The sequence below is a fragment of the Saccopteryx leptura genome, chromosome 5 (genome assembly GCF_036850995.1).
Source record: "Saccopteryx leptura isolate mSacLep1 chromosome 5, mSacLep1_pri_phased_curated, whole genome shotgun sequence".
Classification (NCBI taxonomy): domain Eukaryota; kingdom Metazoa; phylum Chordata; class Mammalia; order Chiroptera; family Emballonuridae; genus Saccopteryx; species Saccopteryx leptura.
Window position 1 is genome coordinate 5298076 of NC_089507.1, and position 18557 is coordinate 5316632.

An 18557-nucleotide genomic window follows, 5' to 3' on the forward strand; every position below is an offset into this window, starting at 1 on the left:
TGTACATTGTACCTTCTGAAGGTGTTTGATTTCTGAACAAAGTGGTTTTTATCATTTGGATGGAAATTTGTGCATAGCTCACTATAAAGACATATTTCTTACCTAGAATTTTGGCACATTTTTGTTTTGATCATTTCAAAGTTTTAAAAAAGAAATATTTTTACTCTTTTTTTTCTCTCTCCCTATAAATACATACACATGTTTTTGTAGAAAGTTTGGACATCCCAGAAAAGTGGAGAGAATGGAATTGTCTAGGATGACATTGGTGAATTGACAATCACGTTTTTTTTAGTGAGAGAGACAGAGAGAGGGAAAGATAGAGACAGACAGACAGGAAGGGAGAGAGATGAGAAGCATCAATTCTTCATTTGGCACCTTAGTTGTTCATTGATTGCTTTCTCATATGTGCCTTGATGGGGTGGGCTACAGCCAAGCCAGTGACCCCTTGCTCAAACCAGCAACCTTGGGCTCAAGCCAGTGACCTCAGGGTTTTGAACCTGGGTCCTCTACATCCCAGGCCGAAGCTCTATCCACTACGCCACCACCTGTTCAGGCAACAATAACTTTTTGACATGTTGGTGTATTTCTTCTAGCCCTGAAGACACAGGCGGTTCTTGTCATTTTTGTTATTGTTACACTTGACAGTGACGATGAGATATCTTCAGTTTTGTACCCCCCCTCCCCCACTTAACAATCTGGGATACACCTTTCTCCCATGGTGTTATAAATGCCTTGTAAATATAATTTTAATCCTGCATTAGTCTACCAAGTAAATGTGCCATAATTAACTTAGTTTCCTATTGTTAGTTTTAAGTGTCTATAACTTTTCTGTTTTATAAGTGACTCTGCAAAAATCCACCATATCTGTAAAGCATTTTCTATAGTCAGAAGTGCTTCTTTAAGACATATACTTAAGATCAGAATGCTTATTCCAAAGGGTATAAATATTTTAAAGCCTCTGGTGGAATACTGACATTTGGGAGGCCTCTGCAGCTGCTTTTCCAAAATTATATTTAGATCATAATAAAGTTAGTTTACTTATTGTAAATACTAATATCTTTCCATCTGAGTGTGTGTTTTTTTTCTTTTTTGCCAGCACAGGCAAAGGGACATGTAGAAAAACTGAATTTTTTTACATGATTAAAATACTTTATGTTAATTTTTGAAAAAAAATTAAAAAATGGGCCGATAGACTAAAAACAAAGTAAAACATCATCTAGCCTGTCTCCCATCTAAGGCAGTGGCTCAAAGGTGGGACACATGGCAACATTTGAAGGCGTTTTCAGTTGTTACCACTAGAGGGTGTTGCTGGCATCTAGTGGGTAGAGGCCTGGGGTCTACAAAATGCACAGGACATTTAGCCCGGCCCCCCAGAATCATCTGGCCCCCAATGCTAATAGTCTGAGTCTGAGAAATTGCAATCTAGAGGTCATTGCTGTTAATTGTGGGTTCCTAGGTACCTATTAATGCACGCACGTGCACACGGGCGCACAAACAATTGGATTGTTTTGATATGTACTGAATTTGCATATAACTTGCCTTTTTTTCTCTTACGCACCACCAGCACGCTCATCAACTACGGTAGGGTCCCCATGGCATTGAGTCTGACACTTCTGTGTGCAAAGACTCATCCAGGGAGCTGTTAGGATTCCTGCCTCCCCTCCCCCCACCCCATCTGTAAATTCTGGTCCGCCCCCCGCCCCCTGCCCCCGCTGGAGTGAGGCCCAGGAACACGCCTGTGGGAGGAAACAGGACATCGACTTGTCTTCCCATGGGGCCCTTGGCTGCGGGGACAGATGCCCCTGACACTCAGTTTATCAGGAACACCTCCTCCTCACGACTCACCTGCTGCAACCTCACCGCAACGAGCCCGCACATTCGGTCGTTTGAGCTCACTCATCCCGGATCTGCCGCCAGCCCGCGTGACGTGTTGGCCTGATTCCACGAGCGTCACTACTCCGTTTGCACGGAGGGGGCTTTGACAATGACTGTGTAGCTTGTAAGTTGAAGCACTTGGACTGTTAGGCCTTTTTAAAACGCGCTGCTTTTCCTCTCTCTCTAAAAAAAAAGGTAGTTCAGTAAAAAAAAAACACACAACAAAAAACCATCAAACAATGACCTGCGGGTATGTGTACAGAGCAGTCCAGCAACGGATATACATTTACCTTAAAGAAACCAGCAAACAGCTGCCTGGAATGCACAAAGCATTGCCGTGGGAGAGCATGACCGACAGGGGGCGCCGGTGCCTTGTTTTTTTGAGTCCTCACCGGCACTTTCAGGTCAAATGAGGGCAGGGACCTGGTGGGCGTGACTGAAGCAGCCTCCAGGTAACAGACAGAGGATGCCAAGTGCCCCACGACACCCCATCCACGGCTTTGGACTTCTGTACTGGGTGTCGGAAGTGGCTGCCATCGCTCTCAGGTGAGACCGAGCAGGGGGCGACTCTGAGTTCTCATAGGGAAGCTGAGAGCTGGTTAAGCTTCCAGCAAAGATGTTCCCACCCCCTGCCGCCACCACTTCCGACTCCCCTGGGGCATCCCCGTCCCCACCCAGGGGCTTTGGAGGAACAGGGAGGTTGCCGGGTGTTCCGTGTGAGGAGAGGCCCCAGCCTAAGAGCAGGGCTGAACTTGTTGAGAGAGGAGGCTGGGGCAGCTGGTGGGGAGGGCACTTCCATGGGGTCTGATGGGGAGTGACCGCAACATTAGCTCCTCCTCAGAGCAGGTCCTCGGAGACCATGGGGAGGGGACAGGAGAAGAATGAGTACAGTGTTACTGTGCTCAAAAGGGGTGGTGTTTCAGCCACACTACTAACATACAGAACAGCAGAACAGCGATAGTAATGTTAATGATCTGAACAACGTAAATGACATCAAGTCACCTGCTAAGCCTGACCAGGCTGTGGTGCAGTGGATGGAGTGTCAGACTGGGATGCGGAGGACCTAGGCTCGAGACCCCAAGGTTGCCAGCTTGAGCACGGGCTCATCTGGTTTGAGCAAAGCTCACCAGTTTGGACCCAAGGTCGCTGGCTTGAGCAAGGGGTTACTCAGTCTGCTGAAGGCCCGCGGTCAAGGCACATATGAGAAAGCAATCAATGAACAACTAAGGTGTTGCAATGCGCAACGAAAAACTAATGATTGATGCTTCTCATCTCTCTGTTCCTGTCTGTCTGTCCCTGTCTATCCCTCTCTCTGATTCTCAATTTGTCTCTGGAAAAAAAAAAAAAGTCACCTGCTAAGAACCCTTCAATGGCTGCCCATTGAAGTATAAACTCCTAACAGTTCGTTGTCTGTCGGGATCTTCATGATCGGGCCTCTCATACTTCTCATGCTAACCCCTTCTTCTGTCTCCCCGTCCCCACGCACCCCCACAGGCACTGCTGCAGCCACATTCATCTCCTTTCACTTCCTTGAATGTTCCAAACTCTTCTGTGCCCCAGGGCCTTTGCATGTGCTACTGTCACTTGGGAGTGTGTTTCTCTGGCTCCTTGATATGGATCAGTCTCTTTCTCATCCTTTGGGCCATGTGCAAAGGTCCCTGCATAGTGAGGTGTGCCCTGGTCATCTATATAAACACACTCCCTGCTACGCTTCACTTCACCTTGGCACCCTTTGTTCCTCGTCATCTATTTATTTGTGCTTATCTCTCCTGGAGAGGATGGTCCACGCTGTGAGAGTGGGGACTTTGCCTCTTTCTCTCCCAGGGCCTCACCACAAGGGCTGCATGAACACGTGTGCTGCCCTCCCAACACCAGCACTACCCCAGGGCGTGGGGGATGTGCCGGAAACACGGTGGGCGCCCACGATTGGTGTGCTTCTTGGAATCGTTTCTGAGAACTTGGCAGGGACTCTCGGCCTGTTTCTGGTACACATCCAGCCCTCCGTTCGCCTTCAAGGCACGAGGCGGCAGTTCAAGCGTGGTGGGTGATAACCAGTTCGAAGAACCTTGAGTGAAGATGCGCTCCCCTCTGCTTGCTCTGGATGGGGAGCAGCAGTGGGGCCCATCTCCCCAGAGGTGTGCACTTGGCTCCCAGGAGGGGAAGAACCAGCAGCCAACGGCTCCTTCCCGCTGACACCGGAGGTGGAGACCTGACAGCCAAAAGTGCCGCCTACACGTCTCCGGCAGATGTTTCTGGGACACCAGTTTTGGGTGATCGCTCTAAGCCAAGCATACTCAACCCACTCCTCCTTTGCTGGAGACTGCTACAGAGGTGGGCATGTGACTAGCTCTAGACCAGGCATTGAGAAACTATAGCCTGTGCACCAAGAATGATTTTTATATTTTTGAAAAGTTGTAAAAAAAACCCTAAAAATAAAAGAGAATATGCTTGAGAGACCATAGATGGCTCATAAAGCCTACATTATTGACGCTCTGGCTCTTTATAGAAAACGTTTGCTGCTCTTGGCAATGAGGGGTAAGGGCCTCCACGGAGTAGCCCTGCAAGGATTTTGAAAGAGTTGAGGTCTGCCTTTCTTAAAAGTGATTGTGGGATGAAGTCAAGCGCAGAGGGCCTGTAGGAGGGCCCAGAGTGCCTCCCTAAGAGATCCACGTCCTCATGCCTGGGACCTGTGAAACTTTCCATGGCAAGAAGACTTTGCGGGTGGGATTAAGTCCAGGAACTTGAGGTGGAGAGCTAATCCTGGATTACCTGGGTGAGCCCAATATCATCACAAGTGTCCTTCTAAGAGGAAGGCAGGGTGAGATTTAACTGAAGAGGAGGAAGCAATGTGACCACAGATTAATGCTAATTTTATTTATTTATTTATTTTTGTATTTTTCTGAAGTTGGAAACGGGGAGGCAGTCAGACAGACTCCCGCATGCGCCCAACCAGGATCCACCCAGCATGCCCACCAGGGGGCGATGCTCCGCCCATCTGGGGCGTTGCTTTGTTGCAACCAGAGCCATTCTAGCGCCTGAGGCAGAGGCCACAGAGCCATCCTCAGCGCCTGGGCCAACTTTGCTCCAATGGAGCCTTGGCTGTGGGAGGGGAAGAGAGAGACAGAGAGGAAGGAGAGGGGGAGGGGTGGAGAAGCAGATGGGTGCTTCTCCTGTGTGCCTTGGCCAGAAATCGAACCCAGGACTCCTGCACGCCAGGCTGACGCTCTACTACTGAGCCAACCAGCCAGGGCCGTGACCACAGATTAGAGGGATGTGGCCAGGAGGTAGAGATTAGAGGGATGTGGCCACAAGCCAAGGAATGCCAGCAGCCAGCAGAAGCCAGCAGAGTCAGGGGTCAGTTTCTCCTCTAGGGCCTCTGCTGGTAGCCCTGCAAACACCTTGATTTAAGTTCAGTTAGACTCGTTTTGGACTTCTCGCTTCTAGAACTGTAAAAGATAATACATTTGTGTTATTTTAAGCCATTAAGACAAACTATGACAAACTTAATCTTGGCTCTATCTGCTTTTCTCCACTTCTACCCCCCCCCACCTCTATTTCTAGTCATTGTCGTCTCCTAAGGGTCTTCTGAAGTAGCGTCCTTGTTGTTTCTTCAGCGCATCCTCTGGCCCTGCTACTCTGTCCTTCTCGCTGTGGCTAGAGTAGTATTTGAAAAAAGCAAATATGCTCATGTCCCCTCCCCTGCTCAACATCCTCCAATGGCTTCGCACTGCTGCTGAGATAAAGGACAATATCCTCACTTTGGCCCCCAGGGTCCTGCATGGCCCTTTTTGCCCACCTCTCCAACCTCATTTCATATCACTTGTGCTTCACTTCCCCGCTGTGTACCCTCACCCTGACCAGTGGCTTAGTTATTTTAATGTGCTACGTTCCCTCCTGCCTCAGGACCTTTGCACATGCTGCTGCTTCTTCCTTTCACTTAGTCAATCCCTACTCATCTTTCAGGTCTCTTTATGAGCAAGTTTCTCAGGAGAGTCACACTCACCTAGAGAACAGGCCTCCTATCTTTATTATGAACTCCCCCCAACACCATATAGCTTTCTCCTTCACTAAAGCGATAGTACCTTTTAATCACATAAATGCGTGGAGATGTTTGAGTAGCAGCCCTTTTAATATTTTTTTCTTACATCACTTAACTAGAAGCCTCAAGAGGGACAGACATGTTTTTATGGTTTAATAACTGTATCCCCAGTGTCAGCAGAGGAAAAACTCCAGTGATTACAGTTGAGTGAACGAATAAATGAATGGATATTTAAAGGTCTTTTGAGATGAAAATATGGGAACTGAGAAATAGTTTCAATATTATAGAAGGCTCAGTTTATTATTAATTAATTAATTTATTTATTTATAATTTAAGTGAGAGGTGGGAAGGCAGGGAGGGAGGCAGAGAGTCAGACTCCCGCATGCACCCCAACCGGGATCCACCTGGCAAGCCCCCTACTAGGCAATGCTCTGCATCTGGGGCTGCTGCTCCATTGCTTGGCAACTGAGCTACTTCAGTGCCTGAGGCAAGGCCATGGAGTCATCTTCAGCACCTGGGGCCAAATTGCTCAAACCATTCAAACCATGGTTGCCGGAGGTAAAAAGACAAAGAATGAGAGAGAGAGGAAGAGAGAGAGAGAGAGAGAGAGAGAGAGAGAGAGAAGTGAGAGGGGGATGGATGGAGAAGCAGATGGTCGCTTCTCCCGTGTGCCCTAACTGGAATTGAACCCAGGACTTCCACACACCGGGCCGACGCTCTACCACTGAGCCAACTGGCCAAGGCTGGAAAGCTCAGTTTAAAAAAAAAGGACATTCCTTTGGTATTTGGCTGTGCAGGTTAAAAAGTTATCTATTTCCTTCTGGAAAACCCCAGCTCAGCGAGGTCACCTTTTCTGGCACTCCATCCTAATTAAGCTCTGAAGGGACTTCCTGGTCTGGTGGAGAGCTGGCGGCAGGGACTGTCCAAGGACACAGGCTGTGAGTTTTTGGGGATGGGTACTAGGTCTCCACCCCTAGACTTCCGACGTTCAGCACAGTGTCACCCTGAGCAGGTGTGGACAAACATTAATTATGGCACAGGCTATTAACTGGCTTCCCGGTAGCGAGTCCCTTGCTTGCTAAGAAAACCCTGATTTTGGTTGGGGGTGCAAAATGCCCAATCTCAGGTGATAGATCATGGTTTGTTTAAGCCAAACCTGGGCTTTCTGTGCCCTTTTGCCTTGTGCTGGAAACAGTTTACAGTCTGCCCTGTAGGGAGGGGTGGCCATGTGATTCACTCCTGGCTAGTGAGACACCAGGTCTTTCTAAGGTTTTCTCCACTGGTGACAGGCGGGAGACCCATGGAGAAAAGGCTCCTTGAGGTAACTTCCCCACGTTTTGCTGTTGGAGTTCATGCTCAGTCCTGGTGCCCGGAGCCGTAACTGCCATCCTGTGACCGCGAGGCTGCAATGGTGACAAAGGCAGAGCGTGTGGGTGAAAGGAGAGAAAACTGAGGAGAATCTGGGTCCTCAGTTACCTCGCTGAGTTTTCGCACCAGGCCTTCCCAGCTTCCTCTTACTTTCCTGTTGTGTTAGAGAATTAAATATCTTATTGCACAAGCCATGAGCGGTCAGTTTGTTCTGGTGCTCACAGCTGAAAGCATGCTTGATTAATAGATTTATTTATAATAATTTCCAACTTATACAAGAGTTGTACGATGAAGTACTGCACCCCACACTGCACCCCAACAAAAGCAAACCCCAGGGGACCACTGGCCTGGGAATGAGAAACGTGAAGAAACGGAACTTGACCCACAGACCGGGGCAAAGCTTTCCCAGCTGACGGCAGACTACTATGGAGAAACATACATTTGTTATTTTAAGCCACTAAGCTAAGGGAGGGGGGCTGTTTGTTACACAGCATTATGGTAACAAAACCTGACTAATACCGACTTACCATTTCTGAAGTACAGCATGCCATTTATTCATAATATCCCTGCATAGTAAGTATTATTAATGTTAGCATTTTAAAAAAATTTTCATTTTCAATTACAGTTGGCATCCTAGTATTTGTAATTAGTTTCAGGTGTACAGCATGGTAGTCAAACAAGCACATAATTTACAAAGGGATTCTCCTGATAATTCGGGTACCCACCTGGCACCATATGTAGTTCGTACCATTTTATTGACTCTCTCTGCTCCCTGTGTTGAACTTGACATCCTTGGGACTCTTGAAACTGCTAATCTGTATTTCTTACCCCCTCACCTTTTCTACCCAGTCCTCCAGCCCGTCTCCCTTTGATGCTACCATTGCAAAGCTGAGGAAATCCAGGCTCAGAGAGGTGAAGTAACTTGTTCAAGGTCCCAGAGCGTGGAAATGAGAGAGGAAGGCATCTGAACCCAGGACTGTCTGACTTGCAAGCCCCTCTTCCTCCCTCTACCTACACGCATGTGCACACTTCCGGCGTGACCATTTCAGCCTGCCTGAGATGGCTGCTTTCAGCTCCCCACGTTTCTGAGCTGGGAGTGGGGGCTCAGGCACTGACCTCCGGGTTTGAAGAGGCCTCCAGGTCATCATCAGTGCGTGTGCGCTTGCAGTGGCTCTTCCAGCCGCAGGGCTGGATGCTGACGACGGGTCACCTCTATCTTTCCGCCTGGGCTGCGCTGAGCCACGCTGCGCGCATCAGCCAGCAGGGCTGACGCCTGGGGAGCTCAGGTGCGCCCTGTCGCCAAGGCACCAAGCCCGTCTGGGCGTAAACCATGTGGATTCTTCAGACAGCCGTTGGGACGACAGCAGACCCTGGCTGTGGTCCTATTGATTTAGCCATTTGTCTCAGTGAAACAAATCCAATTTAAAATAGAGCTTCAGGAAAAAAAAAAAAAAAAAAAAAAAGGAGGATTGATCTGTTTAAATAGAAGACTGTTTGCCAAGCGAGTTAGGAAAACCCTGTGGGCTAAAACGTTCGGAGACAATCCTCTTAGTCCTGCCGTGCAGGTGCCAGACCTGTGAGAGGCTCGCTTCCTTCCTGGTGACCTGGGAAGGCAGAGCACCTGCTGGGATCGGGTAAGAGATAAGGACTTGATTAGCCATCTAGTTGGTGAGAGTCCGTGCTGACGGGGTTGGGTGCTGAGGGTGACTGAAGACACGCCCCGGCCTTTAGCAGTTTGCTCTGCCCAGCTCTTGTGGGAAAATGTGGAAAAGAGCCCAGCTGAGAAGGGGCAGCCAGCACTTCTGATAACCCACCGTCCCCACCAGACACACTGCCCTAGGAGCACCCCTGGGCAGGAGGGAGAGACCCGTGCTCTGGCTACCTGGATGCATGTTGTTACTTTGCATGCATATTATCCTATCGGTGAAAGTTTGGATAACAGGGGGCAAGTCTTAAGAGTTCTGAAGACCTATCCTTGCACAGATGAAGCTTCATGCCTCTGAGCCTTTGCACGTGCTGTTCCTGGTGTTAGCAACGTCCCCTGCCCCAGAATGCTTTTTCCTCCAGCTTGAGTGTCCCCTCTCTCTGTGCAGCCCTTGCTCGTACTGCCCACCCAGACCGCCAGCCCACCCCGTGATTCTCACGCCACCTCCTCACAAATGCATCTTGTTCATTTTTTTGTTCTAGGCAGGGCTTTTCCAGTTGCAGGTGGCAACTGAAACCCAGCTCAGGCACGTGTTAGCAAAGGGGAGGTTTTGCTGGCTTTTGCAAGTGCAAAGACCAGGCTGTGACTGAAGCTGGAGGCTCCGAGATGCCCTTTCTCTCTGAGTAAGACACAGTGTTCTGATTTAAGAAGTTCATCATCTAGAGCAGTGCTAGTCAACCTGGCCCCTACCGCCCACTAGTGGGCGTTCCTGCTTTCATGGTGGGCGGTAGCGGAGCAACCAAAGTATAAATAAAAAGATAGATTTAACTATAGTAAGTTGTTTTATAAAGATTTATTCTGCCAAACTTAGTGAAAATCCAACATAAAGTACTTGTTAAGTAATTATTATTATATATATGCTTTAACTTGCTGTCACTCTGCTTTATAAATTTTATAAAGTAAAGTTACTTCCCCACTTTATAAATCACCATTACTGTGGAAGCGGTGGGCGGTTAGAAAATGTTACCACTGGCCTGACCTGTGGTGGCGCAGTGGGATAAAGCGTCGACCTGGAACACTGAGGTCGCCGGTTCGAAACCTTGGGCTTGCCTGGTCAAGGCACATATGGGAGTTGATGCTTCCTGCTCCTCCCCCTTCTCTCTCTCTCTGTCTCTCTCTCTCACTCCTCTCTCTCTAAAAAATCAATAGAAAATGTTACTACTAACAGAGATACAGAAGTGGGCGGTAGGTATAAAAAGGTTGACTGCCCCTGGCCTAGAGGACCAGGCAGCCATGAGAGGTAACAACAGAGCCTCATAACTGCGGCAATGTGAGCCAGCACAGGGTGTCCCGGAGCGCAGGGTGCCTCCTCAGTCCAGAAGAGCCAGGCAGCCTCCTGGAGACGTGCGGAAGACCTCAGAGCTAGAAGCACAAACACGGGTAAGTGCTCCACGCAGCCGAGAAAGCCACGGTCGGTCCACGTGGTCCCATCTCCGAGACGCGTTCTGTGCAAGAAGGTCTGCTCAAACTCAAATTGTTGTCCTGCGTCGCGTAAGTTCTGTGAAGGCAACAGGCAGCTCTTGCTGCAAAATTCTGTCTTCCTCTGCTGTCCACTTTCCTCCAGATCTTCCCTTCACCCCACCTCCCTGGAAACCTCCACCCAGAGCTTTGAGCCTCTCTCCCCACGTTTCTCCTTCTGCTCTTTAGCATGAGGGTGAACGTCGTCTCTTCCTCCTGGGACCATTCCTTCCTCGTCCGGCCTCTCAGGTCCCACAATACATCCTCCACCCCCTGACTCCCTGTCCCAAAGCCAGGGCAGAAGCCTCCTGGGAGGGCCGCCCAGGCAAGGAAGTGCACAGGGACAGCCAGAGGGAAAAGGAGGCTCCCAGCCACTCGTACAGGATCTGCGTTGGTCTCATCACATGTGCCTTTTCAACCACCATGATCAACCCATTCTGAAGATGAGGAAACTGAGGCTCCAAAGATATCAAGTGACTTGCCTAAGATCTCACAGCGAGTAAGTGCCTGCTCCTGCCTGCCCTGCTCTCCTTCTCTCTGCCTTCCCTTTTGTCCACAAAGCTGTGATTTCAACCCAAAGAGGGACTTTCCCCGGGAAGACTTCCTTCAATGCCTCGCTAAGGCCAGTCCTGTCGTAACTCCCTGCGCCGTTCCCTCCTGGCACTCAGCAGGGCTGTAACTTTCTCTGAGTGATTCCCGGGTTAAAGTCTACCTTCAACGTCTGACTATAACCTCCACGAGGGACAGGACGATATGTATTCCTCGTACACTTTTGCATTCTCAGTGGATAAAACAGCATCTGGGGCATCATAGGTGCTCAACAAATACATGCTGAATGAAAAAACAAGTAACTGAAATTCCAACTTCTGTCTCCAGAACCCAAGCTCTTGTCTGACCTCGTGAGTTGGTGTGTTCCCCAGGACAAGATGGGACGGGGGTCATCCAGAGTGAGCGAGTAGGGAAATGACAATGTGCAGGTGTGTGTGTATGGGAGGGAGGGAGGGGTTTGAATCCAGGCTATCTATGGACAAGGAGGAGTAACAGGAGAGGAAGCAGGAGCCGTGAGCCAGGCCAAGATGATGAAGGGACTTTAAAGACCTTACACGACTCTTTATGAGTCAGGGAGCACTGAGAGCTCCCGAGAGGAGAGCTGTCCACCGGGGGAATGACGCACATAGTTATATTTGACAAGGATCAGTCTGCCTGCCACGGAGTGGAGGGTGGACGGAGGAGCCCAGCAGAACCCAGGGTGCATGAACCCAGGACACTGTCACCATAAAACAGGGTGGGGAAGACACAGTCCTGGACACGGACGTCAGCGGGGGAGAGGAGTGGTCCAGCTCCCAGGAGATGACAGGGACAGGTGGTAAGTGTGACTCTTCAGTGTTAGGCGTAGGCATGGGGACAGATGGCCTTGCCCTCTCCCGCGGCGGAAAGCAGGGCTGGGGGAGAAGGCTGGAGCGGGGGAGGGCCGTTGAGGGCTCAGCCAGCCGGGTCTGAGAAGCTGGGACCCTTTGGGGTTGCTCCAGCGTGCAGCTGGGGCCAGGGTGAACGGGGCCGGTGGGTCAGCGTGCAGCTGGGGCCAGGGTGAATGGGCCCGGTGGGTCAGCGTGCAGCTGGGGCCAGGGTGAACGGGGCCGGTGGCTCCAGCGTGCAGCTGGGGCCAGGGTGAACGGGGCCGGTGGGTCAGCGTGCAGCTGGGGCCAGGGTGAACGGGGCCGGTGGGTCTGAGCGGAGGGGTGAGAGTCCAGCCCCTGTTTCTGGACCTCCCAGCAGGTCTCAGAAGGAACCGTGAAGCATGCCGACCCCGCCTCCATTTCTCTCCGCTTGCCTTCCGCTGAGCTTGGCGCCAGCACAGGACTGGGCCGTTCACACACAGGGCTTGCCAGCTGGGGAGGAGTGGTGAGATCCTGGAACACTGCTTTCCCTTCCCAGGGTTTCTCCACCGTTTAAAAGAAATTAGGCTTTGAGCCACCCATCCAAGCCTCAGTGTCCTCTTCCATGAAGCACTGAGGTGTTATTAATCCCTCCTTCCCAAGGTTAAAGAAGAGGAAGACTGTGGAAGACTGAGGAAGACTCCCAGCTGCTGGGGCCCCTTCCTCCTCCTGGTCTCCTGGGTTCTCAGCAGTTATTCCCCAAAGGATCCATGGCTCCAGAACTGGGGGTGGGGTGGGGAAGAGGACTCTCCCAAGAGATCAGGTGAAGCCGCCCCCCATTTTAGACTAAGTGTGTGTGGAGGGAGGTTGGGAGAAGTTCCTAGGAGGCAGGTCTCCTGTGCAGGTGGGACCAGGGAGAAGAGAGCAGGTGGGCCTTCTCTGGATGGCTTCACTGAACCCGTCCACCACCGCGTGGAGTAGGCATCATACCCCCATTTTGTGGATGAGGCAATCAAGGCCTAGGGAAGTTAAACTGCGCGCTTAAGGCCACACAGCCAGGAATCAAGTCCGAAATGGGATTCAGGTCCGTGGTTACTCCGAAGTCACTCCCTTGACACAAGCCCTCTTTTCCTAAGCACACAAGCCAGTGCTTCCTGTTCCCTAAACGCGGCCAGGGCCAGGGCCAGGGCACCAGGGCTGGGCCAGCCACCTCTTTGTCTTCCCAGGGCGCGTCCTCCCTGGCACGGGGCGAGAATCTGGCACTGAGGTGCTTCTCGGACCTGCAGGTTCGCCCTCAGACTCCAGCGGCCAGGTCGCGGAAAGAGAGGGCGCCCAGGCCGCGGAAAGAGAGGGCGCCCACGTCGCGGAAAGAGAGGGCGCCCAGGCATCGGTGGGCCGGGGGAGCTGGAGAGAGGGCGCCCAGGAACCCGTGGGGCGAAAGAGCGGGGAGCGCGGCGGCGCGGGGGCGGGAGCGGGAGCGCGGGCCCGGAGAGCAGCCGGGGACCAAGGCAGCGCCGCAGCACTCGCCCTGCGCCGGCCGCTCCCGGCCCCCGCCCCCTCGGTGGTGGCTCGCTGTGCGTCTCTCCAGCTCCGAACCGGACACCGCCGCCGCCGCCGCCACCGCCTCCCGGAGCGTTGCGGGCTCCCAGGAACAGCTCCACGGGCTCCGGCTGCTTCCTGTTCCCAGGGTCGGCACTGAAGGGGCGCGACGTTGCCACCAACCCGGAGGCGCTCGAGGCTTCCCTGCGCGCTCCGGGACCCCTGCGCAGCTCACGGTGAGCGTCTTCCGGGGTTCGGGGATCCCTTAGCTGCGGCTACCATCCCGCTACCCCCGGGTGCCCGATGGGGCCACCCAGGGGCACAGGGCTGAAGTTGGGAGCGCACGCAGCCCGCCCCTGCCGCGGAGTCCGACATGCTGCTGCCGGGGCGCAATGGAACCGCGTACTGGGCGCGGTTCGGGCAGCAGCAGCAGGCTCCCGGAGGCGCCCTGGAGGGCTCAGAGGGGGCGGCACCGCTAGGGCCGGCGCAGGTGGTCACCGCTGGCCTGCTGACCCTGCTCATCGTCTGGACCCTGCTGGGAAACATGCTGGTATGCACGGCCATCGTACGCAGCCGCCACTTGCGCGCCAAGATGACCAACGTTTTTATTGTGTCTCTGGCTGTGTCTGACCTCTTCGTTGCACTGCTGGTCATGCCCTGGAAGGCTGTTGCTGAGGTGGCTGGTTACTGGCCCTTTGGGGCCTTCTGCGACGTCTGGGTGGCCTTCGACATCATGTGCTCCACCGCCTCCATCCTCAACCTGTGCGTCATCAGCGTAGACCGCTACTGGGCCATCTCTAGGCCCTTCCGCTACCAGCGCAAGATGACCCAGCGCGTGGCCCTGGTCATGGTGGGCCTCGCCTGGACCCTGTCCATCCTAGTCTCCTTCCTTCCAGTCCAACTCCATTGGCACAGGGACAAGGCCGGCTCCTGGGGCGCGTTGGACCCACCATCCAACCTGGCCAACGGGACGCCCTGGGAGGAAACTGGGGAGCTTGAGGTGAGGGCGGAGAACTGTGACTCGAGCCTGAACCGAACTTACGCAATCTCCTCCTCGCTCATTAGCTTCTACATCCCCGTGGCCATCATGATCGTGACCTACACACGCATCTATTGCATCGCCAAGGTGCAGATCCGTAAGATTTCCGCCCTGGAGAGGGCCGTGGAGCATGCGCAGGGCCGCCAGAGCCGCGGGGCTTGTGCACCGGGTGCCAGCCTGCGAGCATCTATCAGGAAGGAGACCAAGGTGCTCAAGACCCTGTCGGTGATCATGGGGGTCTTCGTTTGCTGCTGGCTGCCCTTCTTCATCCTCAACTGCCTAGTTCCCTTCTGCGGCGGACCCCCGGAGGGCCCTGGCGCGGGCTTGCCCTGTGTCAGCGAGACCACTTTCGATGTCTTCGTCTGGTTCGGCTGGGCCAACTCCTCCCTCAACCCCATCATCTACGCCTTCAACGCTGACTTCCGGAAGGTGTTTGCCCGGCTGCTGGGGTGCAGCCACCTCTGCTCCTGCGCCCAGGTGGAAACAGTGGACATCAGCAATGAGCTCGTCTCCTACAACCAGAACACGGTCTTCCACCAGGAGATCACCGCCGTCTACAGCCACATGATCCCCAACGCTGTGACCCCGGGGGGCGGGGAGGTGGACGATGGGGAGGAGGGCCCTTTCCATCATATGTCCCAGATGTCTCAGGCATCCCCAGGTGGTGGCCCTGCTGCTGAGTCTGTCTGGGAACTAGACTGCGAGGGGGAGATTTCATTAGGCAAAATAACACCTTTCACCCCAAGTGGAGTCCATTAAACCACCTAAGAAATGGCGCTGGTGGGTCTCTAGAAATGCACAGATATTAAGAAGCCTGGGACCAAGCGTGCGTGCGCGCGCACACACACAGTTTCCAGTGTTGCTCGGTTTATCACCTTTCCTCTGTCTCTGTGTGGGAGCCTTTGCACTTATCTGGTTGGTTTGTTGTTAAAAGAATTGGCAGAAGCAATTGGAACAAACTCAGTCAAATATACCCCAGTCTGGCAGACGTGGACCAATGGTCCTTTTAGAGGTGGTGTTTGGTCCTTGAGGAAGAAAAAAAGTGGGACTTGGTCTTTAAAAAATATTCTTTCCTTTCCCCTTTTAAACAAATGTATGGTTCAGTGACTTGTGTTTGGGTGGCTTTCTACAGGATGGGTTCGGTGTGTGTGGACTGCTGACGGGGCCCGTGGCTCTCCGGTGTCTTGCTTCCTGGAGCCTGTGGTTATGCCGCGTCTGCGCCGTGTGTCTTTCCTACAGCCGAGGAATTCCTCCTGACTTGTCCTGGTGTCTAATAAACACAAATTATGTGAGCGATGCGGTGATCACCTTTGCTTTGCTGGATTGGTTTTTAGGATGTGCTGCTCCTGGAGCAATCGTGAAAGCATCCTTTCAAAGCAGGGAAGGTTTCCGTGGGGTCTGGAAGCCTACCTTAATTTTCTTTACAAACAGTTTAGACTTAAATATGCACTCAGGGATCTTAAAAGAGCTTCTGATGTCTCAGGTTAAAAAAAAAAAATTAGGTGCATACATACATCTTGAGTCTGTGCTGAAAGCTAGCTTCCGTGTCAGGGCACCAGCCTCACGTCTGATTCCTCACGACTGGGACTCTCAATTTTTCTTTTTCTGACTTGGGATCTTCTTTATATTAAAATAACATAATATAAAACAGTTTTCTGATTCCTGGATGGCATCTCTCAGTTCAGGAGGCAGGTCATGGGGACCGACTGCTAGCTCTTTCTCAATCACGTCTGTAGCATTTTAGAGTTTCGTGGCTTTGCCTCAACTATGCTTTCTGAAGGGCTTTGAAATGGGTGCATGGATACACTTTTTAAAACAATCCCATTTATAACTGGGGATTTTTATCTTCAGGCCATAAGAAAGGAGGAAATGCGTTTTAACTGACATGTAGGAGCTAGAGATGAAATCGGAATGAACTTGCAATAGGAGACTGTTGATCGAGGTGCTTCACCCCATGCCCAGCCAGTTCCAGTCCTCCCATGTCGCCTCTCTGCAGTCTGCAGTCAGGGGAGCCCGTTAGCCCCGGAACCAGTCCAGGTGAGGGCAGCTCACCACCATCCGATATGAATGTGGGCATTGTTAACGGAAGCAGATGACCTATACACATGTGATTTCTTACAGTCGGTCCATCCTTTGAAGCAGGCTTATCAAGAGTGGGTCAATCATTTTAGCTCTTTTTTTAGGGGCATTTTTATTGTCAGTCTCCTGGGCAGACAAGTCTTGTTTCCTGTAGAATGTGCAGTGCCCGGAAACGTAATGCTTCCTCGGTATTTGTTGAATGAATAACTGACTAGTTCCGGAGTGGTGAGACTTGAAAGGGAATCCTATTTCGTACATTAGTCTTCGTATATGATTTAGTCACACCGATATTGGAATCTGAGGTCTGTGTTCGGGGTCTGACCTCCTGTGAACCGATTGCTAAGTGGACCATTACGGGAACCTCGGGGTGGTGAAAAGCACCCAGCTGTTTGAGGAGATGGCTGTGTGGCCTTGAGTGACCTCTCAATGAACCTCTCTGGGCCTCAGGTTCTGTCTGCATTTGTAAGTTGGAAAGACTTACCCCAGAGCATTTCTCCAAATCGTGCTTCATGATGCAGACGTTAATGGACTGGGGGCTCCGGTGACGTCCACTCCGCAAACCCAGGCCCAGTGTCTGTTTTCTCCACAGGGCTTTGCGGTGCCTTTCCTATGCATTGTGAAACCCACGCCAGAGAAAATGCCACATTTTTTCCTAATGTCTTTGACCTTGAGAACCCATGTGGAAGGTGGGATTCCTTATTACCGGCTCTCGGAAGACCACCGTGTCAGGGAACACAAGTCTGAGACACTCCAGTTGATCTGGAAATCTCTACAATGCAGCTATTCAGGCAAGTTGTTAGAAGCAAAATCTTCTGTGGCAAACATTGTTCTAGACCCTGTTCACATAATTTCTGTGTTGGGAGAAATGGGTTCTGTGAGGACGTTGGAGACCCCCCTTCTGGAAAATATCATTCATGATTATTTACACCTACTGTGTGCTACGCACTGTCCTAGGAATATACTATATTTCCCTGTGTATAAGACACGCCTGAAATTTGAAAAAAAATGTATTACATAAAATTATGGAACTCAAGTTTTATTCATCATAAAATTCATGCAACTACTCATCACTGTCAAAACTCCCACCCATGAGCTTGTCCTCATCTGTGTCTGATGACGAATCACTGTCTTCAACAATGAGCGCAAAAACAAGCGCGAAAAAGCGGGAAATGTAAGTTAAAAATAAGTCTACAACCACTGCAGAAGATGCACCCAGTTTTTAGACCCCAAATTTTTCGGAAAAGGGTGCGTCTTATACATGGGGAAATATGGTAGTCACCAGTCAAATGCTCCAGTGTCTTAGAACTTGTTTTAGTGGGAGCCTGTGATGTGGGTGGTCGAGGCCAGGCGGGTTCTCACTGCATCCGGGCAGACGGTGGAGGAACTGCGGAGCGGCCATTCCCGTTCACTGAGGCTCGCAGACACGGGCAGGTGAATGAGCAAAGGAAAATGACTTTTTGCAGCGGAGGGCAAGGGATGAAGAACACCGCTCGTGGCCCCTTGCCCCTCTCCCCTCGCCCCTCGCCCCTCACCCCTCACAGTAATGGCGGAGGGAATCGGGGAACCGCACCGTGTGGTGGTGGGAGAGCGATCTGGGAGAAGCGCCACCTAGCGACAGTACCCGTGGCCTTATATAGGCTGCGCACACGTATTTCTCTGCCACGTGCTAACCATGTAAAGCGCTTTGCAGCCGGCAAACCATGTAAACTACTTGCAGCCGGCGAACAAGCGAGCAAGCCCAACCACAGCTGTTTCCCCCACAGCGGGACCAGCAGATGAACCCTCCCATGCCGTACTGGACTGCATGCAGCGCGCTGTACAGACTCTGAAATGTCACGTCAGGCAGTAATAATTGATGTGATGCCAAAGACAACAGAGTGTGTGCAATGATGCAGCTGCTGTTTATTGAGGGTGGTCCAGGAAGGCTTCTCGGAAGAGGCGCAATGAAAAGAAGCCCAGATGAAGAAGTAAGGGGTGGAGCAGTGCAGATGTCCAGGAGAAAGAGTGCCCCAGGCAGAGGGTATGGCTCGTGCCAAGGCCTGGAAATGGGACTGTGCTTGGCACGCTGGGCGGAGAGGA

General features: G+C 51.9%; 1 protein-coding gene across 7 annotated transcripts; it reads left to right on the top strand.

Moving 5' to 3' along the window:
- The first annotated feature begins 11214 nt into the window (after window positions 1-11214).
- DRD5 (dopamine receptor D5) lies at window positions 11215-16214 on the top strand. 7 transcript variants are annotated; one of them, XM_066385795.1, is made up of 4 exons: window positions 11215-11352; window positions 11730-11811; window positions 12219-13157; window positions 13206-16214. In XM_066385795.1, exon 4 carries the CDS (start codon window positions 13734-13736, stop codon window positions 15156-15158), a length of 1425 nt encoding a protein of 474 aa, XP_066241892.1. In that variant the 5' UTR covers window positions 11215-11352; window positions 11730-11811; window positions 12219-13157; window positions 13206-13733; the 3' UTR covers window positions 15159-16214. The 7 variants fall into 7 exon arrangements, with proteins under 7 accessions (XP_066241892.1, XP_066241897.1, XP_066241894.1 ...); XM_066385800.1 differs by having other exon boundaries at window positions 12222-13157; XM_066385797.1 differs by lacking the exon at window positions 11215-11352 and adding an exon at window positions 11405-11422.
- The last annotated feature ends 2343 nt before the right edge of the window (window positions 16215-18557 follow it).